Genomic DNA, 22,241 nt, shown 5'->3' with positions numbered 1-22,241 from the left:
CTTCTATAGCGAATAAAGCTACTTAGTAAGACGTAGGCATACTCGGCAAATCTCACTATACTTATTTAGCAGCCGTTATTTTAGTACCTAGTCTTTAAAAGTAGGTACTTAAGTAGGTACCTACTTACTAAGAGTTATAGTACTACTAAGTAGTAGGTAGTACTTTTCAGTGCTTACTAGAGTAAGTACAGTTAGGTAAAGTACTTAGGTACCTACTTGCTTATTGCTAGATACCTAGTACTTATTAAGGCTTCCCGAGATCCTTATATAACGAAGAACTTAGTCATTAAGAATCTCGAAGTCCGAGGAAATCCCAACTCACTTTATTAATATAGTACCTAAGTACTACTACTTCGTAGACTAAAGTACTTAGTACTTAGTAGGTAGTAAGCAAGTGGTACTTTAAGTACTTAGTAGTACCTAGTAGTTAAGTAATACTCTATTAGGAAAGGTTTTAATAAAGTAACTCGGTAGGTCTAGTAAGTGCTTCGTACTTAGCACTTAGTAGGTAAGTACTTACTTGGGTAGGTAATTTAGTAAGTACTTAGAGGGTATACTCTAAGGTGTAGTCCTGACGTGCCCTACTAGTGGAAGTTTTCTACGACCCAAGAATCTCAGCCGGGGTCACGATGACCCAGTTTTTGTCGGCAGTGACTTCCAACCCAGCAGCCATTTGACCCTCAACGTTCTCAGCTATCATGTCCTGGATCTGCTCTAAATAACTCTCTCTGCGATTAATCCATAGATGAATTCCTCCCTTGGAGGTGTCAACGCCATGGAAAAGCATGTATCCGTCACTGGTCGGCGTATCGCCGCCTACCAAGACTGGCATCTTCCACTGGTCGATGTATTCGAAGATGGCAGCCTGTTTGCCCGAGAACCAAGTGAGAGGAGTCCAGAGATAGGGAGTCATGACCAGGTCGAGATTGGCTTGCTCATCGTACTCGTCGTCCTCGATTTGTTTTCTTGCGGTAGTGAGCTCGCCGTCAGTCTCGTTCTTGAGCAGCATGGTCACGCCAATAACATTCTCTGGTGGTACGTTGTATCCATACTTGGGATCCGAGGCGACCATGCGAACCAGCTCCTCAGAGGCGGCAGTCATAACGTAAACGTCAATACCTCAAGACGTTGTACAGTTCGACTTGGCCAGCAAAAATTCTGGGGCGGTTAACGGTGATGTTGGTGACGACATCTTCATCGTAGTAGGTGCTTGTGATGTTGCCTTCAAAGGTCATTAGCTCATCGACATAGCCTTTCAGTTCTCCTAAAGTAAAGTTGGAGAAGACCTGGGCCACCCATGGATAACAGACTTTGTCGTCGATTTCGCAAAGGCGGTAGTAGTAGCTGAAGAGTGTTTCGGTATAATTTGCTGTGTCTTTGAACTCGATCAATTTCAAGGAAGGGTCGAGACCTTCTCGAGTGATGATTCCACGGCCCTCCAGGAACGGTAGGAGCGACTCTTCGAGATCATAACGGTAGCTGGTATTGTCCATATCAAACACAGCATAATTACCCTGGTTGGCATTTGCTGAGATCATGGCATTCAAGGCGTCTGCTGCGGCAGGTGGCCAATGAATCAATTGCGTCGGCTGTCGTGGGGTAAGAATAGGTGCGGCATTGAGGCTGGTGGCGCCCGCCAATAGAAGTAGCCAGGAGGCTTTGCTAGAGGTGAATTTCATGATGGCAAACACTGCACTGAAGCTTTACTACACCTGTGAGAAGTTGGGTAAGAAGCACGAATGACGTTTCATGGGAGCAGGACAAGCTTGGGAAAGTCACTTGACAGAGCTCCTAGGTCAACTTTATAGATACAGCAAGCAGACAGTCGGTAAGGAACTCCGGGTCAAGTCTTAACATTCGTGGCTTACTAGGTCGTACTCGTCTCTTCCTTATCGGCCACATCATAACTTACCTACTTCTGGCCATCAATGCCTCCAACGAATACGGTGTGCTCGGTCTAACAAACAAGAAATACAAGGTAGCATGGAAATCGTAGGCCGAGAAACTAGCCTTGCTTGTTATCCTGGCTAGGATGAATAGGGCAATTTGGTTCATGATCAAAGTTCGAGACGTTCTGCGGCACCTCGTCCAGAACAAATCGCTTGTTGAAGATATGGGGAAAATTGTCCTGGAGGGGACTAAGTTGGCAAAGTCAAGAGTGCCAAGAGACGAGAGACTTTAAGCTCTCACCAAGCAGACGTCAGTAGGTATCTGACGTATCTCTTCAGTTCGGCTCTGTGTCACCCTTGTCGTTGATGTCTAAGGAACGAATAGGTTGGGAGTTGGAACTTCGGTTACTTGACCGAATCCAATTAGAGACATTTTTCCAGCGAAATGGCTTCGTGTGGTGTATCTGTGAAAACTGATAAGTGGGTGGAAGTTGTTCCATGTGCTGAGTTGATTCATGATAGGATGGATATCACGTCACGTGGTGTGACTCTAGGTGCGGGGGAGAGAGCGACAGTACAGGCACTTGTTGACTGCTTTTAAAGTGAGGAAAGGTAACCCCGCAGCCCCTGTAACTGGCTGTCTAGGTACCTAGGTACTACTTAGATAAGTGGTCATGCCTAACTTGTCGTCAAGACCCCCTAACAACACGCTCTCAAAGGTTTCTTCCAGCCTACTAGGACCAGTTTAATGGGGAAATGGGAGGTCATAATGCCTATACTTACTTAGTACTTACTTAGTATCAGCACCATATTGGCCTAAATCAGGTAATGTGAAATCCCATTCTCTTAAAATCACAGGTTAGGTACCTAGGTACCTACTTGGTAATGTTCTGACAATTCATGAATCTTGCCACCCATGCTTGCATGGATTATGCCCTCGCCTCCTGTGCGTAGTACTATGCACTGCTGTACTCACACTCGCCTTTATTATTAGTCGAGCCTTCTCTCACCGCCGATGACCAACTAAGCCAATGCCACCAGTGGCACTCCCCCAGAACGACCTCTTTGCTTTGTCAACCCAACAACTATAATTCACTCTTGGTCCATCATCCGCGAACCGTCACTTTGATCTTTATCATTATCGCCACCTGTTCTGATACTATTGCTTGTCTACCGATATTAGTGATGCAAAGTCCGCGGGCGCGGGCCACGTTGATGTCCATCCCCATGTTTTGTTTCATTTAATCTGCGATGAGTCTGTCATCGACCTCTGGGAGCGGGAGTGACTCCGACTACCACGCAACAACTCCACCCACTTCATCTCGCTCTCGTCCTCGTCCTCAACCACCACCACGAAATCGTCATCCCTCCTACCAAATTCCTCGCTCCGAATTGCCACCCTCAATACCTCTTCCATCCTCTTCCAATACAGCCTCTGCTGTTCACACACCTGCTCAACCTCCTCGACTTCCCTCTCCTCGACTCTTCCGCGCTTGGTTCTCCACCTCGGACGAGAATTCTTCACGCAGACAGATTACCTTACCTCCGGCTTCCTTTGACGGCACCGGCCAGGACGTCACCCGGGCCTTTCAGTCCGCCAATAGAGCTGTGAGGACCGCTCAAGAGGCTTTCCAGTCCACCAGGCCAACGACGGACAACATTGCTCTCGATTTAACTGAGAGCAGTCCTGGAAGCCATCCCGCCCAGCCTACTTTTCAACATGCCGCACATCTTCACACCCGTTCCTCCCCCAGACACCTGAATCCGACGTCTCGTACCGATTCCAGCTATCCACTTCCTGTCCACACGACTTTAGCTGCTCATTACCACAACCTGTGGAACTATTTACCTCGTCTCCACGGCTTCGGCGTTCATGAACTTCCTTCAGCGAATTCCGATCTCAACGTCCTCCAAGATCAAGAAGCTATACACAGACAGAGAGACAATCACAGAAATTGGCAACGTACGCAGGCCAGAAACCGCGAGCGAAATCATAACCAACCAGAAACAATGTCCCCTCCCCGCCCCTCCACCTCGAACTCACAGCCTTCTCCCAAAACCTCCCGACGGCCCATGTCTCAAAATGCAAATACAATAGACCCTGCGATAGAGTCTGTTGATCTCACCGAGGTCGATGACAGTACTGCATTATCATCACTTCTCGCCAAGCAACGACAAGATGCTATCCTAGCCCAGAACGCCGGAAACGAGTCTGGCCGCACACCGTTTACTGCCTACAAATGTCCAGTCTGCATGGAAAGCCCAACAGATGCGACGACCACCGTCTGTGGCCATGTCTTCTGTCACCGCTGCATTGTCGACACCCTCAAGTGGTCGATAGAGCAGCGCCGCCATGATCTACCAGCAAATCGAAAAACAAAGGGTGTTTGCCCCGTGTGTCGAAAGCCGCTCGACATCAAAGACACAGGAACTGGCCGGCATTTGATTCCGCTTGAGATAAAGCTGATGGTTCGACTGAAAAGAAAGCGCGATGAGCACCAGGACAAAGGCAAAGGCAAAGCCAGGCTTTCCAAGGTCGAGACGCTTAGTAGCGACGATGACAACTCCGCGCCTTCCAAGAAGAGAAACAAGGAGAATATTCGAGCTGGCAAAGCACGACAGCGGGAGTCGACGGAAGAGGCATTATGGGGAGAGTTGATTGAGGAACCTCCTTCAGACTAAGGACTGTCCGATATGGAATTGGGGATAAGGGTTTTACGAGGCTTTTTGTCTGCCTGTGAAAATCTTGGACTGGCAGGCAGTCAGTCAGTGTTAGTACAGGCAAAGACCGGGAGAGAAAAGCTGTTCCAGACATGCAGATGGCATACTGCTGAATTGGCCTTTTGTTGTCTCCACATGCATCATGATACCCATGAAAATTCATAATGAAAACAATAGAGAGCATTAATTGCATATTAAAGTCCAAGACCAAGTCCATTCTACCATTGTAATCAGAGAGACATGAGTTCGCTATATCTATGTCCTCATCCTCATTAATTATTACTCCTCCCCTCCCCTCCCCTTCATACTACTTCTCCTCCCATTACTCCTCTCCAACCTCCTTCTCCTCCCCCTTCTAATCAACGACTTATTCGCCCACTTGACCACCGCTCTAACCATAACATCCCTCATGAGCAACAAAAACACCACCACACTAACCGGAATAGCAATATTCCAGAAAAAAGCATCACTATGCAATTGTACAGCTGTGAACCGTTCGAAATTCATTCCGAAATAACCCGTTAGAAAACTCAATGGTAAGAAGAAACACGTCACAATGGTTAATTGTTTCATGGATTCGTTTTGATATGCGGATACAGTGTTGAAGATCAAGTCGGAGAGGTTATCGGCGGAGCGTCGCATTTGATCATACGAGTCTTGGATTAAAAACGCGTGGTCTTCGACGTCGCCGAGGTAGGTGCTAGTTAAGGGGGAGATGCGGAGGCCGGATGAAGATGGAGGGGAAAGGGCGTGGTGTAGGGTATTGGTGGTAGAGGAGGGAGATAGGTTGGTATTCAGATTTGCAGCCAGTGATGATGACAGAGGATCGGTTCTTGGTTCATTGACAGAAGGACTGACGACTCGTGAAGACGTAGGGAATGCGTTTGTCGGATCGGATTTATGGTCTTTGAGTGCGCCGATCAATTGTGTGACGGGGGCGATGGCGTTGCGAAGAATAGCGATTTCCGATGTCAGGATATACAACGTGCTGCATTGGTGGATGTCTGGGTCGGTGAGCACGTCGAGTTCCAAGTCGCCGATGGCGTCTTGATATGCTGTTGTTACGGGCATGGCGAGATCGATGATGGCGTCGAGAATGGCTTGTACTAGAAGACTGGCGTCTTCACTTTGTCGTAGAACTGTACCGGGTGTGTGAAGTCGACGGATGATGGGGGCTTGTACGTCGTGCGCGGAGTATTCGAAGAAGGATATTACGGTTTTGTCCGCACAGAGGAAGATAGAGACTTGTTCCATAGATACGCCGATGCCTTTGGAGCCGAGGACTGCGTGGCGTTCCATCTGCGTTGGAGGAGAGGTTAGTGGTATGTTGGGAGGACGAATGAACCCGAATAGCTGAGAGGGTTGGACTCTGGACTTACATATTCAATTCGATCCTGATTAGGACCAGAATGGTATCTCTGCATGGACCGAATTTTCTTCGGAGCCCAAGGGCTATCCACCTTTTTGGAAACTCTGAAGCTATTTGAGGGCGTGAGCATGCCATTACCTTGGACGTCTTTTGCCTTATGTGAAGCTTTCCTCCTATTCCGTTTCCAAACATCATTCCAGAGTGAGACGACGGCGCCCTTACGATTCTGCTCTCGTTTTCTTCTCTGTCGTTCTGTAATAACACGGGCGCTGCGACGTCGTTTGCTCGTCAAATCGCTATTGTTGGACCCGGAATCAGATCCGTAGATTGACTCATCATCATCGTCGGCTGAGGAGTCGTGGTCTGCAAGATTGATCAACTTCTGTAAAGGGAGGACTAGGTAGGTATGGTCTTGATACCAATCCGCCTTGGTGCGGCTCTTGGTATGCATCAAGTCTTCAATAGCCAGTCTATGCAGGCCCTTGTAGTTTCCCAGCAGTCTAATGACATCCCAAGAAAGGCCGTTGACATTGATCCATCGCACTTGAGCCCAATCGCTGGGCTCCCGTTTCAAAAACTCTTCGAGATTGTCGTTGTCGAGATCCACGGTCTCGATGGAGTTATTACTGTAGTCCACCACGGTGATTTCACATCTCTGATGTAACTGTTCGTAATGCATCGAGTCACTAGCGGTGGTGTTCCCTGGTGTGTAGGGAGGTGCTGGTTCGCTGGTGTCAATACCTGGCTCTTGTCCCGGGGCCCAGCCTGTTGTATGGCCCATCTCAGTGGCTCCATATATTATGGTCTCTGCACGCGCACGCCTGCGTAGACTTTTCATGGTTGACTTGGATATACCGGTGTCGCTCCGGTGAAGGTGATTAAGGTCACCATATTGACCATCTTCGCTTCTCTTGTGGTGCATGGTATTCTCTTCGATGCGGACATGATGCGGGCCATCGGTCTGATTGGAGGAAATTTGAGCCTCGACATCGATACTGTCATCGCGGTCACGGTCACGGGCATTGGAGTTTCTGCGATGGTTTGTATGGTCCCGAGAATGTCGCCTTCTCTGTTGCTCAGAGTTGGAGTCTGAATGTCTGTTTGATACGACATGGCTGCCATGTCCGCCGAGAGCCATGATCTGTGGAGGTACGTGAGGTGTTTGACGACGTAGCCGTGGCAGCCCAGACCCACGTTGCGTGCCCAGAGGCTAATGCCCCAGATCAAGAATCGAGACCCGGTTGATTGGTTGGTCGGGAATGACCTAGGAGAACTCGAGTAGGGATCAGGCAGGGTCGCGAGAGGAAATGCAGAGAAAGGGGGGCGACGAGGAGAGAGAGGCTGTCGATTGAGATATGCATAAAGGATTTGCGATGTCTAGAGGTATATGATGCGATGTCGCCGATGCATTGTTCGAAGGTGAGTCTTTGACCTCATGTGAGATCTACGGAGTAGGGTTGTAGATATGGTTCGTTGCGAAAGATAAGGCGTCAAGGGATCTGGCAAGTCATTTTTGGGCGTTAGATTGGATTCCAGTACATGGTGTTTTCTAACCATAAACTCAGAAACATTAGGGGGAACATGGGTTTGTTCCAATCTGCATGGATCAAACAAGGGTGGAATGGTGAAGTTGACAAGAAGACGGCGAATGGAATTTGAGAATGTCTGACAAGAATTTAATGCAAGTCGCAAGTGAGCATTTGGGGGCAAGAAATGTGGAGAACTATGGAGGGGAAAGGGATATTGTACTTGTCAGACAAAGCTATTAAAATCACTGCAGCTCTCAATGTCTACACTCAACACATGCCCATCTCAATCTCTCTACTTTTGAGAATTTCCAGAACACGGCTTCCTTGCTGTCAAAGCAACGCCTAGGTCTGTCGAGGACATAGAAGACATGGATCTTCCCTGTTGTCACTTGCGTCGCAGGAACAAGTCCACCATGAAGTGAGTTGCTTGTGACGGTTCCATTTCCCAATCGAGAAATGCCGCTCCCGCTCCCGCTTTCCGCTGGATGATCGATGATCTGTCCATCGCTTTGACGTCCAAGCCAAAGAAGGGAAAGGCTGAAAGATGTCAGCATAGATAGAAACCTTGTTCCTGAAAAAAAGCCAGATATATATCAATGCCAATCCTGTGCCGGGAGGAAGGCAGTTGTCGACCAACTTGTCGCCGACATCCTCCTACATCCTCGGTCGCATGATGTCAGACACTAAAGGAATCGTCGTCTTCTCTGGTGGAAGTGCTGCCAATAGCCTGGTCGACGTATTCGAGGCGGTGCGTGAAAACAAGAAGTGTCCCTTGAGTTATATCATCCCAATTAGCGACAATGGAGGCTCGTCATCCGAACTCATCCGAGTCTTTGGTGGTCCTGGTATTGGTGATGTTAGAAGTCGGTTGGTCAGGCTGATCCCAACAAATCCTCCATCGCCAGAAAAGTCGGCCATATCTGCGTTGTTCAACCATCGTTTATCATCAACCTCGGGGGCTGATGCCGCCGCCGAATGGCAGCTCATTGTCTCCGGTTCTTCAGACTTGTGGCGCGCCATCCCCTCGGCCAAGAAGGAATTGATTAGATCATTCTTCAACCTTCTGAATCTGGAGATTCTCAAACGCGTACGGCCTTCATCAACCTTTGACTTTACTTCGGCCAGTGTCGGCAATCTGTTCCTGACTGGTGCACGACTCTTCAGCGGCAGTTTCGAGTCGGCCATTTATCTATTGAGCAGTATATGTGGCATATCAGATGGTGAAGTTCGAGTCATTCCTAGTATCAATTCCAACTTCTCCCATCACATAGCTGCCGGACTTGCCAACGGGGATGTCATTGTTGGACAGAACAATATCTCCCATCCTGCAGAAGCCACCGCCTTGGAAATGCCCACTCTTCCTTCAGAATCACTGCATGGAATCAGAACACGGGGTAGCGTCGATCACACAGCGGACATTGAAGATGCCAACATCCCAGGCACTTTGCCCAGTCTTCGCCAACGGAATATCAAGTTCACCAAAGACCAAGACGAGGACCTGCCAGCTCGTATTGACCGGGTGTGGTATATCAATCCATATGGACAAGAGATGCTGCCTCCCGCGAACCCAAGAGTTCTGTCCGCCATCAAACACTCACAGGCTGTCATATTCTCTATTGGATCTCTGTTCACTTCAATCATCCCATCGATCGTGTTGAAAGGCGTAGGGGAGGCTATTCGCACCACACCGGCACGCCATAAAATCCTTATCCTGAACGGCTCACTGGATCGCGAGGTTGGACCAAGCTCCAGTCCATTTTCAGCCTTTGATTTCGTCGAAGCCATCGCTCGGGCGGGTGAACAGTCCAGGGGAAATTCCTGGCGGCCCGTGTTACATGGTTCGCGATCGGATGAAACGATCGGCAACTCATACACTTCCCCTTCCACTAGCCGACACGGTAGCTCTCTCCATCCAAACCCACAGGTTGCCAATGAGGCCCATCGCGCGAGCCGCGACTCGATATATCGCCAATATGTCACACATGTGATTCACCTGACAGGAGATGGGACCCCACATGTTGATCGTGACCGGTTGGCGTCTGTGGGCATCGACTGCCTGAAATTATATGGTCGCAAAAGTGCCAAGGGCATTGTTTTCTATGACCATCAAGCCTTGGTAGGCGCCATCGAAGCGATTCTCGGAAAGAAAGGTGATGCCATGGTTCTGAGCAGAAGTCGACGAAATACACTTGATGGCTGATCGTTCTCATCCAGCACACGGCTTGGGTCCAGATAAGGGTTTCGCGCTAGGATTGCCGAGTGGTGATCAGTGGCTCAAAATTCGCCCTTTCGATTGCGCTGCCAGGCGATGAATGGAAGCTTCCATTCAGCACGCCGAAGACTGTCATTAAAGATGTCAAAGTCGACCTTTTGGAGTCGGTCCAGCCACAGCTGCGTGCTGACTGCCGGGCCCATGACAATGCCAAACGCCTTGTCTTTGTCCTCCTTTCTCTTCTCGGCGGGTGCGCTGTCATGGCTGTCATGCTTGCCATAGTCATGGCCTTCGTCATGCATATGTTCATATTCATGGCCCGGGTCCTTGAACTCTTGAACATTCTTGAGCATCGTCCTGGCAGTGATCAGATGGTCTGACGCCCGAGTCGCAACTGAGAAAACTGCATCCCGCAGTCCTGCTGCATTAGCTCCCTGGCGAAAGACATCTTCCTCCTTCACACCACATTGTGACATGACATCGAGTGGTAAGGTGACAACGCCTTGCTTTTCACGGGTCGCAGGCAGACCCATTCCTGCAGGATTGTTCGAATGTAGATTTGGTGGAGGTGGAAATGCTAGCAGAGGAACTCCACGAAGCACAGCTGCAATACCTGCCGCCTTGCCAATGTGTGATGCTAGATGATCCGTCGTCAAAGCTTCAAGGGGCAGAGCAGACAAAGTCAAGTAGAGCAGGGTTGAATATGTTGATTCGGCATAGGACTCAAGTTCCTCCATGTTGGTGAACCCTGGATGAGTCAACTTGCGATCCCTGGCGGAAATGATACGTTGAAACCAGGTCTTGCTCATTTTATAGCCCTGGTCGAGGTATGCCGCGAGGAGAATTGCCACGGGCTCTAACGGCGGTGTGCCCTTGAATGTCTTGTCGATGGTGTCTCTCCAGAACTGCATCCTCATAGCGCCAATCTGCGGCATGGATACAACATCTGGGATTCGCGCTAATTCGATGTTGAATGCTCGAATGGCAAAGTATGCTGGCTGCATATGCGAGGGAATGAAATGAGCCAGGGTATAAGATGGCGAGTCATATGTACTGCAACATCATTAGATCGTCTCTTGTGTCAATAGAGATAGAATGTAGATTCATACCGGACAAGACTCGTGCAATATGCTTGAGCCTTCTTGACATCCGGAGAGCTTGCTTCGAGTGATAGCCTTGAATTTGGAGACGAACTGAAAGATCTTCTTGTCCTTAGAAAGAAATCCCTCGCCTGTGTTGGAGAAATGGGACTTTTCATCTGACGCATCCGAGTCGTTGATGCCGTAGCGAGCATACATCGGTGAGGCACAGCCATGATTCTGGTCGGGTTGCCCCTAAGCCTGGTCCAGACTTCCATACAAGCTGTTCAGCTGATCAAGGTGTACTCATCTTAGAGCGCATGGCAAGAACCAAGACAAAGAGAACAATGCTGGAGATGAATGCTGGAGCACTATCATGCACGGTAGAGATCAGTTTTCTAACCAACCTCTGTCCATGTCATAATTGATGACCACATCGACATTCAATGACGATGATTGATTGAAGCTTCTGCGCATGAGGAAAATCAATTTCTCCGGTCATGTGACTGCGTTCAGTTCTCGCGCGTCTTTTGACGCGTTAATTGATTTGATTGCGGCGACTCCAGAGCCTCTTCTTCACACCATCAATTCCAGGTGCAGGCATACAATCTGCTCTCCTGCACCATGGACATCGATGATCGTCCTAAGAAGAAGCGACGCTTCTTTGTCGACGATCCGATTGTCGAAGATGATCAACATCCACAACCGCAGTCAAATCCCTCAAGGCCTACCTCCGCCACCTCGTCAGTTCCCCTCGAGAACTCCAGCCAGACAGACCCCGTCGACATTGATGGCTTCCCGGAGAGTGAAACTCCGGCTTTTGATGCCGACACCTTCTGTGCCTTTGTCGGCAAGGATGTTGAAAAAGACATTGTGGCAAAGATTCAGGCTGCGGCGAATGGCAATCTCGAACGAGCCATCAATATGTATTTGGACGGGTCATGGCAGAATGCTCCTGTCGCGATAACGACGCCTTCGAGAGGTGTCGATGGCTGGCTTGCGTCATCCAAGAAACCTCCGACGCCGCCAGTTGTTCGCCAGCAGACTGGAGACGCCATAGCTCCACCGAAGCCGTCGCTTCTACAATCAATGCCAAAAGAGCGATATGTCGGTTCCTTCGGAGTAGGAGCCTGGATGACCAAAAGTGGTACCAACCTCATCACCCATGGGGAATCGGTCCGGATCGAGAGATCTAAAATTGCACCAAAGACAAAAATTGGCAGAGGCGGCAAAGTGGTGCCGATTATCGCTCGAAACCAGAAAGCAGATGTAGTAACTCGATTCACCAATTCAAAGGGTGAAGAGCTCGGCCGCTTGCCAGAAGAGACTGCTAAGTGGGTTTCGGCTCTTCTAGACCAGCGAATGTGTCGTTTTGAAGGAACATGCGTCTATGCTCCAGATCGTGTTCGTGTCAATGACACCGTCTTTGTCCAACTTCGTGCATATCTGCTGAAATCAGCATTCGATTCCAACGCTTTCGTCAAACCCCAAGATGATAACCGGGCTACAGGCTTTTTTGAAGAAAGGGAGAGCACAGAAGAGAAGGATCTCCGCCTTCGACAGGTCGCCTTAGTCAGGCTCTTCCATGAGGTGAACCTGAACCCGACCACGACCAACGAAACAACGGCCAAGCACAAGAAAGAGGGCATATTAAAAGCCGCAGAGATGGCCGAGCAATATGATAAAGATAGAGACACCAAAGGGAGGTCAGGGATATCCACCCCAACTTCAGAAGAAGAAGACGGCCAAGAGTTGGAAGAAGACCAGCTTGACACTCTATATCAAAAGGCACAGTCCTTTGATTTTAACACACCGGAAGCTGAGCCTGCTTCCACATTTGCTTTGGATTTGCGAAAATACCAGCGACAAGCTTTGCATTGGATGCTCTCCAAGGAGCTCGAACAAAAGTCGGATAAGCAACAATCCATGCATCCGCTGTGGGAAGAATACACGTGGCCTGTCAAAGACGCTGACGACAAAGATGTGCCCATGGTTGCAGGCCAGGACAAGTTCTATGTCAATCTCTATTCTGGTGAACTCAGCCTAGATTTCCCTGTACAAGAGCAGAATTGTCTAGGAGGAATCCTCGCTGACGAGATGGGGCTGGGCAAAACCATTGAGATGTACAGTCTAATACATTCCAACCGCTCTCAGATTGATCTTGAGACTCTTGGACAGACTACAACAAGTGTCAACCAGCTTCCTCGGTTGCCACAATCATCCACACATGTCGAACCTGCTCCTTGCACCACGTTGGTTGTTGCACCGATGTCTCTATTGGCTCAATGGGAAAGTGAAGCTATCAAGTGCTCCAAGCCGGGTTCTTTGAGAACTCTGGTTTACTATGGCACGGACAAATCTGTCAATTTACAGACTCTGTGCTCGACTGCAAATGCCAGCTCTGCCCCCAATGTCATCATCACAAGTTACGGCATTGTGCTTTCAGAGTTTGGACAAGTCTCTGCAGCAGGTGGTGAACGTGGATCCCACGGCGGTCTATTCTCTGTCGACTTCCATCGAGTGATTTTGGACGAAGCTCACACCATTAAAAACAGACAGGCGAAAACATCCAAAGCTTGTTACGAGATCAAAGCCAAGCATCGTTGGGTTTTGACAGGTACTCCCATCGTCAATCGACTTGAAGATCTGTTCAGTCTCGTCCGTTTTCTCAAAGTTGAACCGTGGAGCAACTTTTCCTTCTGGAAGACATTCATCACTGTCCCTTTTGAATCCAAGGAAATTGCACGTGCATTGAATGTCGTGCAAACCGTTCTTGAGCCACTGGTGCTTAGAAGAACAAAGGATATGAAGACGCCAGAAGGTGAGGCTCTTGTACCGCTTCCAACAAAGACTGTGACCATTCAGGAAGTCGAGCTTTCACAAACTGAACGCGAGGTCTATGACTTGATCTTTACTCGCGCGAAACGGGCTTTCAACGAGTCGTTGCAGGCGGGAACGTTATTGAAGTCGTACACTACAATTTTCGCACAGATCCTCCGTCTGAGGCAGTCCTGTTGTCATCCTGTTCTCACTCGGAATCAAGACATTGTGGCTGCTGAGGAGGAAGTCGCCGCTGCTACTGCCGCTGATGCGAATGGGTTCGCTGACGACATGGACCTCCAAGACTTGATTGACCGTTTTACCAAGGACACTAACCTTGCCGAGCATGAGAGTGCCCCAGATCCCATCACGACATTCACTACCAACGCACTTCGTCAGATTCAAGATGACTCGGGAGGCGAATGTACTCTGTGTTATGAGGAGCCTATGGTCAACCCTTTAGTGACGACTTGTTGGCATACTGCATGCAAGGAATGTCTTGAAAAGTACATCTCCCGGCAGATCGACCAGGGCGAGAAGCCACTCTGTTTCCAGTGCCGAGAACAAATCAATCCTCGCGACGTGTTTGAGATTGTTAAGCACAACAGCCCGTCACAATCATTTCAGTCTGAGGAGGACCTATACTCAGCAGGTGATGCCACTCCCAAAGTCACCAAGATCTCTCTGCGAAGGACTCGGCCTTACTCACCCACCGCGTCCACGTCAGCCAAGATAGCAGCATTGCTCGCCAATTTAAGTGCTCTCCCGAGGGGAACCAAATCTGTGGTCTTCTCTCAATTCACATCGTTCCTTGATTTGATTTCGCCGCAACTGACCAAGCACGGGTTTGAACACTTGCGGTTTGACGGAACAATGCCACAAAAAGTTCGAGCTCAAGTGATTCGCGCATTCAGTGCTGAGAACTCTTCCGATCCCAAAGCTCCTCGAGTGCTACTCTTGTCTCTCCGAGCAGGCGGCGTGGGATTGAACTTGACCGCGGCAAGTCGCTGCTACATGATGGACCCTTGGTGGAGTTTCGCGGTCGAAGCACAAGCCATTGATCGTGTCCATCGTATGGGCCAGACCGACAAGGTGGAAGTGGTCCGCTTTATTACTAAAGAGAGTATTGAAGGCAGGATTCTCCGAATTCAGGAACGCAAAATGGCAGTAGCCGGCTCGCTCGGAGTTGGTCAGTCTGGTGCAGGCCAGTCAGAGGATGAGAAGAAGAAGCGACGCATCGAAGAGTTGGAGATGCTGTTAGGCTGAACAAGGCACTCTGTTGCGAGGCTGCTTGCATATACTTTGTGTTTTCTGGTTACATGTATAGCGTTGGCAGAGATCCACAGCAATTACATTGATATCCTCGTGTCGACATCTCGCTAATTGGATCGATTGGCCCACGCCTACCACGTTAGATGCTACCTTTGTCAGCGATATGGACAGTCTATGCCGTGAAAGGAGCAGCGGGCAGCTCTAGCAGCAAGCCCAGAGCAAGATCAAAAGGGACACGCTCGGAAGATATTTTGTCTAGCCTCAGCAACGTCATTCCGAACTTGTCTCAAGCTTCGATATGGCAAAGAGGGTGAGTGTACTAAAAGACTTTGTTTCCGGTGGAACGATGTATAAAACGTGTCTCACCAGTCAAGCTTGAGGTGGCGATGGCAGAACGATTCTCCAGTGTTTCCCATAATCTTTCTTCCTCTTTGTTGTTCGATCCTTGGATGGGACTTCACTTCATCACCACGCTCTCTCTCTCAGCAAGCCTCTGTGTTCCATCTATTAGACATATTGGCTGCTGTTGAACATTCATGCATGCGTATGTAAGCATTGGTCAAGCTTCATGGCGTATCATGAATCCCACCGCATTGTCATTCCCGACACGGTAGGTACACATGGATCATCAATTCGACCACGCTATGACTCTTTGGAACGTTTACCAATGACATGTCTGCCATCAGTTTCCGTTCCAGTCGACGATTGGCCCCACTATCCCATGCAGCTTTCACTAACGAGTTATAAAGAAAGATGATGAAGGATGAGCCAATTGGAGCCGGCTAATGGTTTTCCATCAACTCGATTCAGCGTGTTGCAACCAACACCAACCACTGGACTTGCCATTGCCCATGTCAGTCCAGCAATGTTCTCTCCAGTTTCAGTGGCTCTCTACGTGTAATATGACGACATAGGTGTTGGCTACTATGCAGCTATGCCCTCACCCTATTGCTATGCATAGTGTCCGCCAGCCCTGGTTCCACGGATCAACTATGCAACATTGCCCATCTCGATTCCGTTGCCGGACAAGTGAAAGAGCCTCTCCCATTGGTACATTCACTTCATTGAGGAGCTGGCTGGCTAGCATTTTGCCGGTCCAGCTTTGAAGCTTATCAGCACAATGTTTTCTTGTTTCCTCTCGTTCTCAAGCTCTTGTTCTCCTCTGCAGAATTTGGCATTGCGTGACAGAGATCCAGCTCGATAGATTCGCCCTGACTGTGAGCAATTGAATACTAGACACAATGAACGTCGACCATCCAAGCCGTGAGATTTTTAAGCACGTTCAGGTCAAGCTCTATCATACCTACATAGTGTTGCGCCGCGGCTGACCTGATTTCCTTGTAGCCAGGGGACGAATGGAAACTGGAACAGGGATTAGCACCTGCTGAACTTCCTCTCATCGATCAGACTGCCAAAGGGCAAGCCAGTCGTCCAACCAAGACCGTCGACGATGTCGACAGCAGCAGCGAAGATGATGCCGCCAAAGCCGATGACATTGCTGCCGAGGAAGACCCAGACGTGTTGTTTGCTGAAGAACGTGAAGGATGGCACGGGTAAGCATGAATCCTGTCCTAACAAGAAACTCCCATCCCACCTTTATCGTCACCACGATACCAATTCCTCCCAAACAGATACATCGAATGGGAACAATACCCCGAAAAGAAAGCCAAGGCCAACAAGATCATGTTGTCCAACGAATTTCCTCCCCCACCAGAATTCCAACTTGGACCTATTCCCGACACCAACCCGGTTCTCGAAGGCGTGCGGTGGAAAGCATGGCACAAAGCCATCGGCGGACCCTTGACCTCTGTACCAGAAGAGTCCTGGCTACGAGTCATCCAAGAAAAGCACCCTGATATGCTTCACCTGCTTCAATTCCCCTACAACGGCGAACCACCCAAGCGACTCGTGACAGCCAAACCCGTCACACCCACTCCCTTACATTTCATCCGTAACCATGGCGGAATCCCCGACATCGAAGCCGATAAATATTTCCTCCAACTCGACGGCCTGGTCAAGAATCCACGTAGCTTCACCCTCGCCGATCTTCAAGACGAGTCCAAGTTCCCACGCATGGAAAAACTCGTCACGATTCAATGTTCGGGGACACGTCGGATCGAACAGATCCAGCTCTACGCCGGCGAAGGCGACGAAATGATCAACGCACCATGGGCCGAAGGCGCCATCGGCACGGCGCGGTATGTCGGCGTATCACTCAAGAAAGTCATCAAAGCATGCGGCGGCATGACCGACGACGGCAAACACCTGGAATTCCACGGCGCGGACACCTACTTCAAACAAAACGAAGTCATGAACTACCTCGTCTCGGTGCCCTGGTCCAAAGTCAAAGCCAACGAAGTGATGCTCGCGTGGGAAATGAACGGCGAACCCCTCCCGAAAATCCACGGATTCCCTCTCCGCGTCGTCGTCATGGGCTATATCGGCGCCCGGTCGGTGAAATGGCTGTACCGCGTGCGCGCACTTGCTAAACCCACCCGCGCACCCGTGCAAAGTAAGGAATACCTCTACTTCAACCAACAGGTCGGTAAACACAATCAAAACCCGACCTTGGGGATTCAAATCCAAGAAATGCCCGTCTCCAGCGCCATCATGGCTCCCTGGAATAAACAGGTCGTCGTGCACGAAGGATCCATCGACGTCAAGGGCTGGGCTTATAGTGGTGGTGGACGCTGGCCTGAACGAGTCGAAGTCTCTGCCGACGGCGGGTTTTCCTGGTACGCGGTCCCGAATGAAAATTTATCCACGAAACATAAATTCGCCTGGCGAACGTGGGAATTCTCGGTCCCCGTGGATGTCGAGGGTTGGATTGAGTTGGTGGTGAGGTGTTGGGATAATTCGTTGAATACCCAGCCGTTGGATGTGAGGAGTGCGTGGAACTGGGGTCTACATGTCACGAGCTCGTGTCATCGCGTCAAGGTCTATTCGGTGAATAAGTCCAAGACCTTGACGGCGAAGCGGTTGAAGGATTTTGAAGATAGGGGGTTGAGTCTGGTGCCGATTACCAGACCAACGGAGTTTCCTCAGGTGTCGTGGGAGGAGTATGAGGAGTTTTGGGATACTCATGATCCAAGGGATGTGGATGATTGATTGATGGACTCGCTAATTGAGGACAATAGGTATCTCGACCCAGTTGGTGCTTTCTTTTGATCTATCTAGTCTGGTTTGGACATGGTCTGAAGTATCTCTCCCTGGCAACCCACCAACTCTTCCGGCAAAGCTTAGCTTAATCTTCTTCGTGTCAAGATTTACGTCGTATTGAGCACTTCCTATCGAACAGTTCGTTTTTGATGGATCACGATACGGAGTATGTATGGTTACATGACTTTAACTACAAGACGACCAATCCAACACGTGATGCTTGCATATCGCTACGGCCCGAAACCCTCAGATGAACCAACTTCATACAATGATCTTTTGTAGTTCGTTGTTGACCCTAGAATTCATTGCATGTTGATAAGTCGGGTGCTCATCTCCGTGTCATGCGTTTTGTGCACGCCAGATCACAGCCAGGATCAAGTGGAGTCTGGTGATCGCTGGCGTCGCTTGTATCGCTTGCATGCATGCAGATGCCTCGATTGAACCAAGCCTTCTCGCTTCATTTAATCGTATGCAGACAACATGTGATGTCAAATATGGTGCTTCAATCATCGAATTGAAATCTAAGGCTCGCGCCCACTGCTGTTCATGCCATTGTAATCTTTGAGGCTATCCTATCCATACGTGCACGCTATCACGTAGATGTAAAATACAAAAATACGCCTGTCCAAACCAGGATCTGCCACCTGTGGACGTTTTCCAGAAGCGAACCCCAAAAAACCAAAAGATATCTCCCAGCGGGCTTGCTCAGCGCCAAGATCATGCAGAATTGGGGTATCATATACATCGCTTTCGCATCCAATTCGTCGAACGTGAAGTCGTCAGACTCGTCTTTTTGCCAGAGGCTGTCGTAATGAAAACTTCCAAAGAAATCATAGGTGGGTGTTGAAGGAGCATGTGTCCATATAATCTCACTGCCGTGGAGCCGCACCGGAAGTTTGTCCTTCTTCTGTCTCTTCAACCGGGCCGGCCGATTCGTCGGCAGTGGCCTCACGGTCTCGCCAACTTGGTTGCACAACATCCGCATCCAGTTCATCATTGGTGAAACCCGTGATACGATTTCTCTCGTCCGGTCGGGTAGAAGGCCCTTCGCCAGAGCTGGTCCTACTGTTGAAAAGGGGTCTTTGTCGCATGGGTAAACCAGCGTTGCCATATGAGGGAGGTGCGTCAGCAGGGACGTGGGAAGGACCATCTGTCATGGCCTCGAGATCTTCGTATTCCAATGGCGGGCCGTGGTAATCCTCGATGACGGCGCCGCCCCAAGCGCCATCATTCTTATCCGAGCTCCCATAACCGGGAGGGCTGTCTGGAACATCCTGGTAGACGGGTGGCATCTCTTCATCCCAGCTGATGCCCATACCAGCCCTCTGAGTGACGATGAGAGCGAATTGCATTCTGAGAACGCGAGCAGCTCCGGTGGGGGTGATGAGTTGGGTGTTTTTGTTGGGGCAGAATTCCTCTGCCACGATCAATTCAAGAACCAGGTTGTGCTTGACCTCGATGCCGGAGCTGCTAGCATCGACATCACAAGTAGCACGATGGTTGGATCGAGCTGCCAACGAGGCTTCAAATTCCATGTTGATCTCGCCTCCGACAGTATCGAAGTCGGTCTTCCAGCCACCCTTGATCTCATCGTTTCCAAGAACTCGTGTTTCGGAATGTAGGATGGACTTGCCTTCACTGACTTTGTGGGCGTGCTTGGCACATGGCGTAGAGATGACCTTGCTATGCTCCTCGATTCGCCATGACAGCTTGCGAAGTCGCCATCTGGTTTGGCTCTCTGCCTTTTTCTCTACGACGCCACTCAAAGACATGGTGATTGGGAAGGTTCCAATAGGATGAACAATGGGAGGTAGCTGAACACGGCCAGTCAGGTTAGTTGGAGGGAAGATTCGGATGCTAGCCTTGTCGGGACCGGGGTGAATGGCGCGGAGGATGGAAACAGGTAGAGAATATTCAATCTTCTCGCCGTGTGAAGAGACTGCGGTAACGTAGAGAGCATAGCTAATAGTGGCTAATTGTGACTGAGTGGTCGCAGGTAGGTGACCGGGTATGAGATAGGAGTAGGGGAATTGGTTGTCTCTGTCCTTGAAAAATGTCTTTGGCTCGGAGAGAAAGGTCCAAGATTTGAGCTCGTCAACTCTCTCGATGCAATCCTTACAGTCTTTCCCAATGGGCTTTTTGGTGGTGATGTGAGTTTTGAAGGACATGTTAAACTTCTCGAGCCGGAGCTCACCCGTAGGGTCATCAATGACTAACTTCAGCCGGCCAGAGATAAGAGCACCGGAGGAGGAGGAAGCACTACCAAATAACACCACGGGAGGGGACTCGGTGATGTTCTCAAAATGGGCGACTTTGACAGGGCCTGCTTTGGGCGACGCTGCCGACTTGCGATCCTTTGACTTGTTGGAGGAACGCAGGTGTAATGACATGCGTTTGAGGTCGCGTGAGTCTCGCTCTTTTGGTTCATCGTGCTTCTTATCTTTTTTATGGTGGAGAAGATTATCCATTGAAAAAGAGGGGCGTCTCGAATTCTTGGGAGAGATCTTAGGGGAAATAATAGTAGGAGAGTCCAGGTGGGTTGCTGTAATTTTTCGCTGAAGCGCAGCCACTACCTCGTTGACTGATATGGGAGAAAGGCGAGGAGGAGCTGTTGTTCCTTGATGGACTTGAATGCGCGAAGGCATGACAGTTGAACAAGCCACGGGAAGGTGGATTCACTGTTGCCAAGGTCAAGTTTTGGGGAGGAGCGACTGTGTGGGTGGCGGCGATAACAATGACGATCTCGCGATCTGAGGCAGGCGGGTGCGGGGGGTGCGAGTTGGTACAGTGCCCAGAGATACTCTAGCCCGTACTCTGGAGTGTGTTGAAATAGTGGCTGTCAAAAACCTTGGGGCAAGATTCGAGAGGAGAGATCTCCAGGCTAATTGAGTTAACGAGACGATGGGCGCGCGTCGAGGAAGTGTAATGCGTAAGGATGACGAATGGGCAGGGTCAGCTACGAGCTGCAGCCTGCACGAGACTGGAGATGCTGGGTCGGCGGTAGCCGAGTTGTACGATGCCGTGATGCACCAAAACGGATGACTGAGCCGTTGTGACCGCCTAAGTTAGTTCTGCGCAGGCCTGTCCCTCGCCTAACAAAAGGTGGTCTGCTGTGTCTTCTGGGCCTGGAGGGGTCTCAAGTCTTTTCTTGGGCGGCACCTGAATCCGGGGGTGTTTCCGTGGAAGAAAGCCAAAGAAGCCAAAATGATGCAAGGTACAGTGGAGGCCTCTGGGCGTTGGCGTTAAAGAATAATAATCTGCAAATAAATGGCTCTTTGTCAATTTGCAGCCCACGTTGAATAAAGTAGAATGGCACTGTGGGAAAAAATCAAACAAACATGGTCAAAGAAACGAAGGCGTCAGAGATTTCTCTGCGCCATCAGCCAAAGTCTTTGTATATTTTGTTGACTCTGGCGTGATGCCTCAAACAAGCTCGGTGTGAGTAATGGAAACCTCGATCGAGCAAGGACTCCTGCACGTCCCCGTAACCTCAAGGTAGCGTTTTTGACGTGACGGCTTTCCAGATGGCCTGTGGATCACGCTGCCCGCTGCCCGCTGCCCGCTACCCGCATGTCGCACGCGGTCTTCTCGCTGACTTGTCCTGGCCCAAGTCCGGCGTAAGCGGCACACCCAGGCACCCCGACTCACTTTAGCCACTCCTCCCAGAGTCGACTGAACGATGCAATCAATAGGAATGCCATATTGTTGCCATCATCCCTGCAGCATTCTACAAGATGTTCCTATTCATGGACCATCAAAACATGAGCTACTCCAATTCCAGCAACGACGCAATGACGTTTAGCCGTCTGTAGTCATCTCTGTAATATGCGTATGACAACCACAGGCACACGCTGACAAACGGTGACCGAGTTTCAACAGTATTGAATTTTTCTCATGGACAAGCAATTGAGTAAGGTCGGTAGAGTAGTCGACCGCGAAGACGCGAGATCTCAGTGATGGGGCTAAATGACGGGCCGCGAGTCAAAACAGGGTAGGGCAACAGGTCCAAGCCCAAATCCAAGCCAGGGATGACCACCTGACTGTGAAAACTTCCATCAGCAGACCCTTTGTAAAGCATAAGACGCCCAGAAGCCCAATCAAGCCCAAACTCTGACAAGTCGTACTGGCCCACTGGCGTGCTGGCGACGAAGGCGCCCGACCGAGTTGGGTTATGGTCGTTTAATTAGGGCG

The 22,241-nt window shown here is 49.9% G+C and overlaps 9 protein-coding genes across 9 annotated transcripts; 4 read left to right on the top strand and 5 right to left on the bottom strand.

The window, feature by feature from the left end:
• Positions 1 to 598: 598 nt before the first annotated feature.
• On the bottom strand, positions 599 to 1,102 carry PV10_04454 (uncharacterized protein; the record flags this gene model as incomplete). Its single annotated transcript, XM_016369005.1, has 1 exon — positions 599 to 1,102. One exon carries the CDS (start codon positions 1,100 to 1,102, stop codon positions 599 to 601), a length of 504 nt encoding a protein of 167 aa, XP_016224793.1.
• Positions 1,103 to 1,112: 10 nt separating this feature from the next.
• Positions 1,113 to 1,679, bottom strand: PV10_04453 (uncharacterized protein; the record flags this gene model as incomplete). Its single annotated transcript, XM_016369004.1, has 1 exon — positions 1,113 to 1,679. One exon carries the CDS (start codon positions 1,677 to 1,679, stop codon positions 1,113 to 1,115), a length of 567 nt encoding a protein of 188 aa, XP_016224792.1.
• Positions 1,680 to 2,758: 1,079 nt separating this feature from the next.
• Positions 2,759 to 4,810, top strand: PV10_04452 (uncharacterized protein). The gene has a single exon (XM_016369003.1). The coding sequence runs from the start codon at positions 3,141 to 3,143 to the stop codon at positions 4,569 to 4,571; it is 1,431 nt and encodes a 476-aa protein (XP_016224791.1). The 5' UTR covers positions 2,759 to 3,140; the 3' UTR covers positions 4,572 to 4,810.
• Positions 4,811 to 4,858: 48 nt separating this feature from the next.
• Positions 4,859 to 7,594, bottom strand: PV10_04451 (uncharacterized protein). Its single transcript, XM_016369002.1, has 2 exons — positions 5,990 to 7,594; positions 4,859 to 5,909 (listed from the first exon to the last, which is right to left on the bottom strand). The coding sequence occupies exons 1-2, from the start codon at positions 7,115 to 7,117 to the stop codon at positions 4,890 to 4,892; spliced, it is 2,148 nt and encodes a 715-aa protein (XP_016224790.1). The 5' UTR covers positions 7,118 to 7,594; the 3' UTR covers positions 4,859 to 4,889.
• Positions 7,595 to 8,049: 455 nt separating this feature from the next.
• Positions 8,050 to 10,834, top strand: PV10_04450 (uncharacterized protein). The gene has a single exon (XM_016369001.1). It carries the CDS (start codon positions 8,179 to 8,181, stop codon positions 9,706 to 9,708), a length of 1,530 nt encoding a protein of 509 aa, XP_016224789.1. The 5' UTR covers positions 8,050 to 8,178; the 3' UTR covers positions 9,709 to 10,834.
• PV10_04449 (uncharacterized protein) lies at positions 8,631 to 11,228 on the bottom strand. The gene is made up of 2 exons (XM_016369000.1): positions 10,830 to 11,228; positions 8,631 to 10,773 (listed from the first exon to the last, which is right to left on the bottom strand). Exons 1-2 carry the CDS (start codon positions 11,075 to 11,077, stop codon positions 9,783 to 9,785), a joined length of 1,239 nt encoding a protein of 412 aa, XP_016224788.1. The 5' UTR covers positions 11,078 to 11,228; the 3' UTR covers positions 8,631 to 9,782.
• Positions 11,229 to 11,386: 158 nt separating this feature from the next.
• Positions 11,387 to 15,278, top strand: PV10_04448 (uncharacterized protein). The gene has a single exon (XM_016368999.1). It carries the CDS (start codon positions 11,424 to 11,426, stop codon positions 14,883 to 14,885), a length of 3,462 nt encoding a protein of 1,153 aa, XP_016224787.1. The 5' UTR covers positions 11,387 to 11,423; the 3' UTR covers positions 14,886 to 15,278.
• A 413-nt stretch (positions 15,279 to 15,691) lies between these two features.
• PV10_04446 (uncharacterized protein) lies at positions 15,692 to 21,406 on the bottom strand. Its single transcript, XM_016368997.1, has one exon. It carries the CDS (start codon positions 20,693 to 20,695, stop codon positions 18,920 to 18,922), a length of 1,776 nt encoding a protein of 591 aa, XP_016224785.1. The 5' UTR covers positions 20,696 to 21,406; the 3' UTR covers positions 15,692 to 18,919.
• Positions 16,133 to 18,123, top strand: PV10_04447 (uncharacterized protein; the record flags this gene model as incomplete). The annotated part of the gene is made up of 3 exons (XM_016368998.1): positions 16,133 to 16,177; positions 16,236 to 16,444; positions 16,523 to 18,123. The coding sequence occupies 3 exons, from the start codon at positions 16,133 to 16,135 to the stop codon at positions 17,997 to 17,999; spliced, it is 1,731 nt and encodes a 576-aa protein (XP_016224786.1). The 3' UTR covers positions 18,000 to 18,123.
• Positions 21,407 to 22,241: the final 835 nt, after the last annotated feature.

Source organism: Exophiala mesophila (genome assembly GCF_000836275.1).
Source record: "Exophiala mesophila strain CBS 40295 unplaced genomic scaffold supercont1.3, whole genome shotgun sequence".
NCBI classification, from domain to species: Eukaryota; Fungi; Ascomycota; class Eurotiomycetes; order Chaetothyriales; family Herpotrichiellaceae; genus Exophiala; species Exophiala mesophila.
Note: the sequence above shows the minus strand (reverse complement) of the source record. Positions and strands in the feature narration are given on the sequence as shown.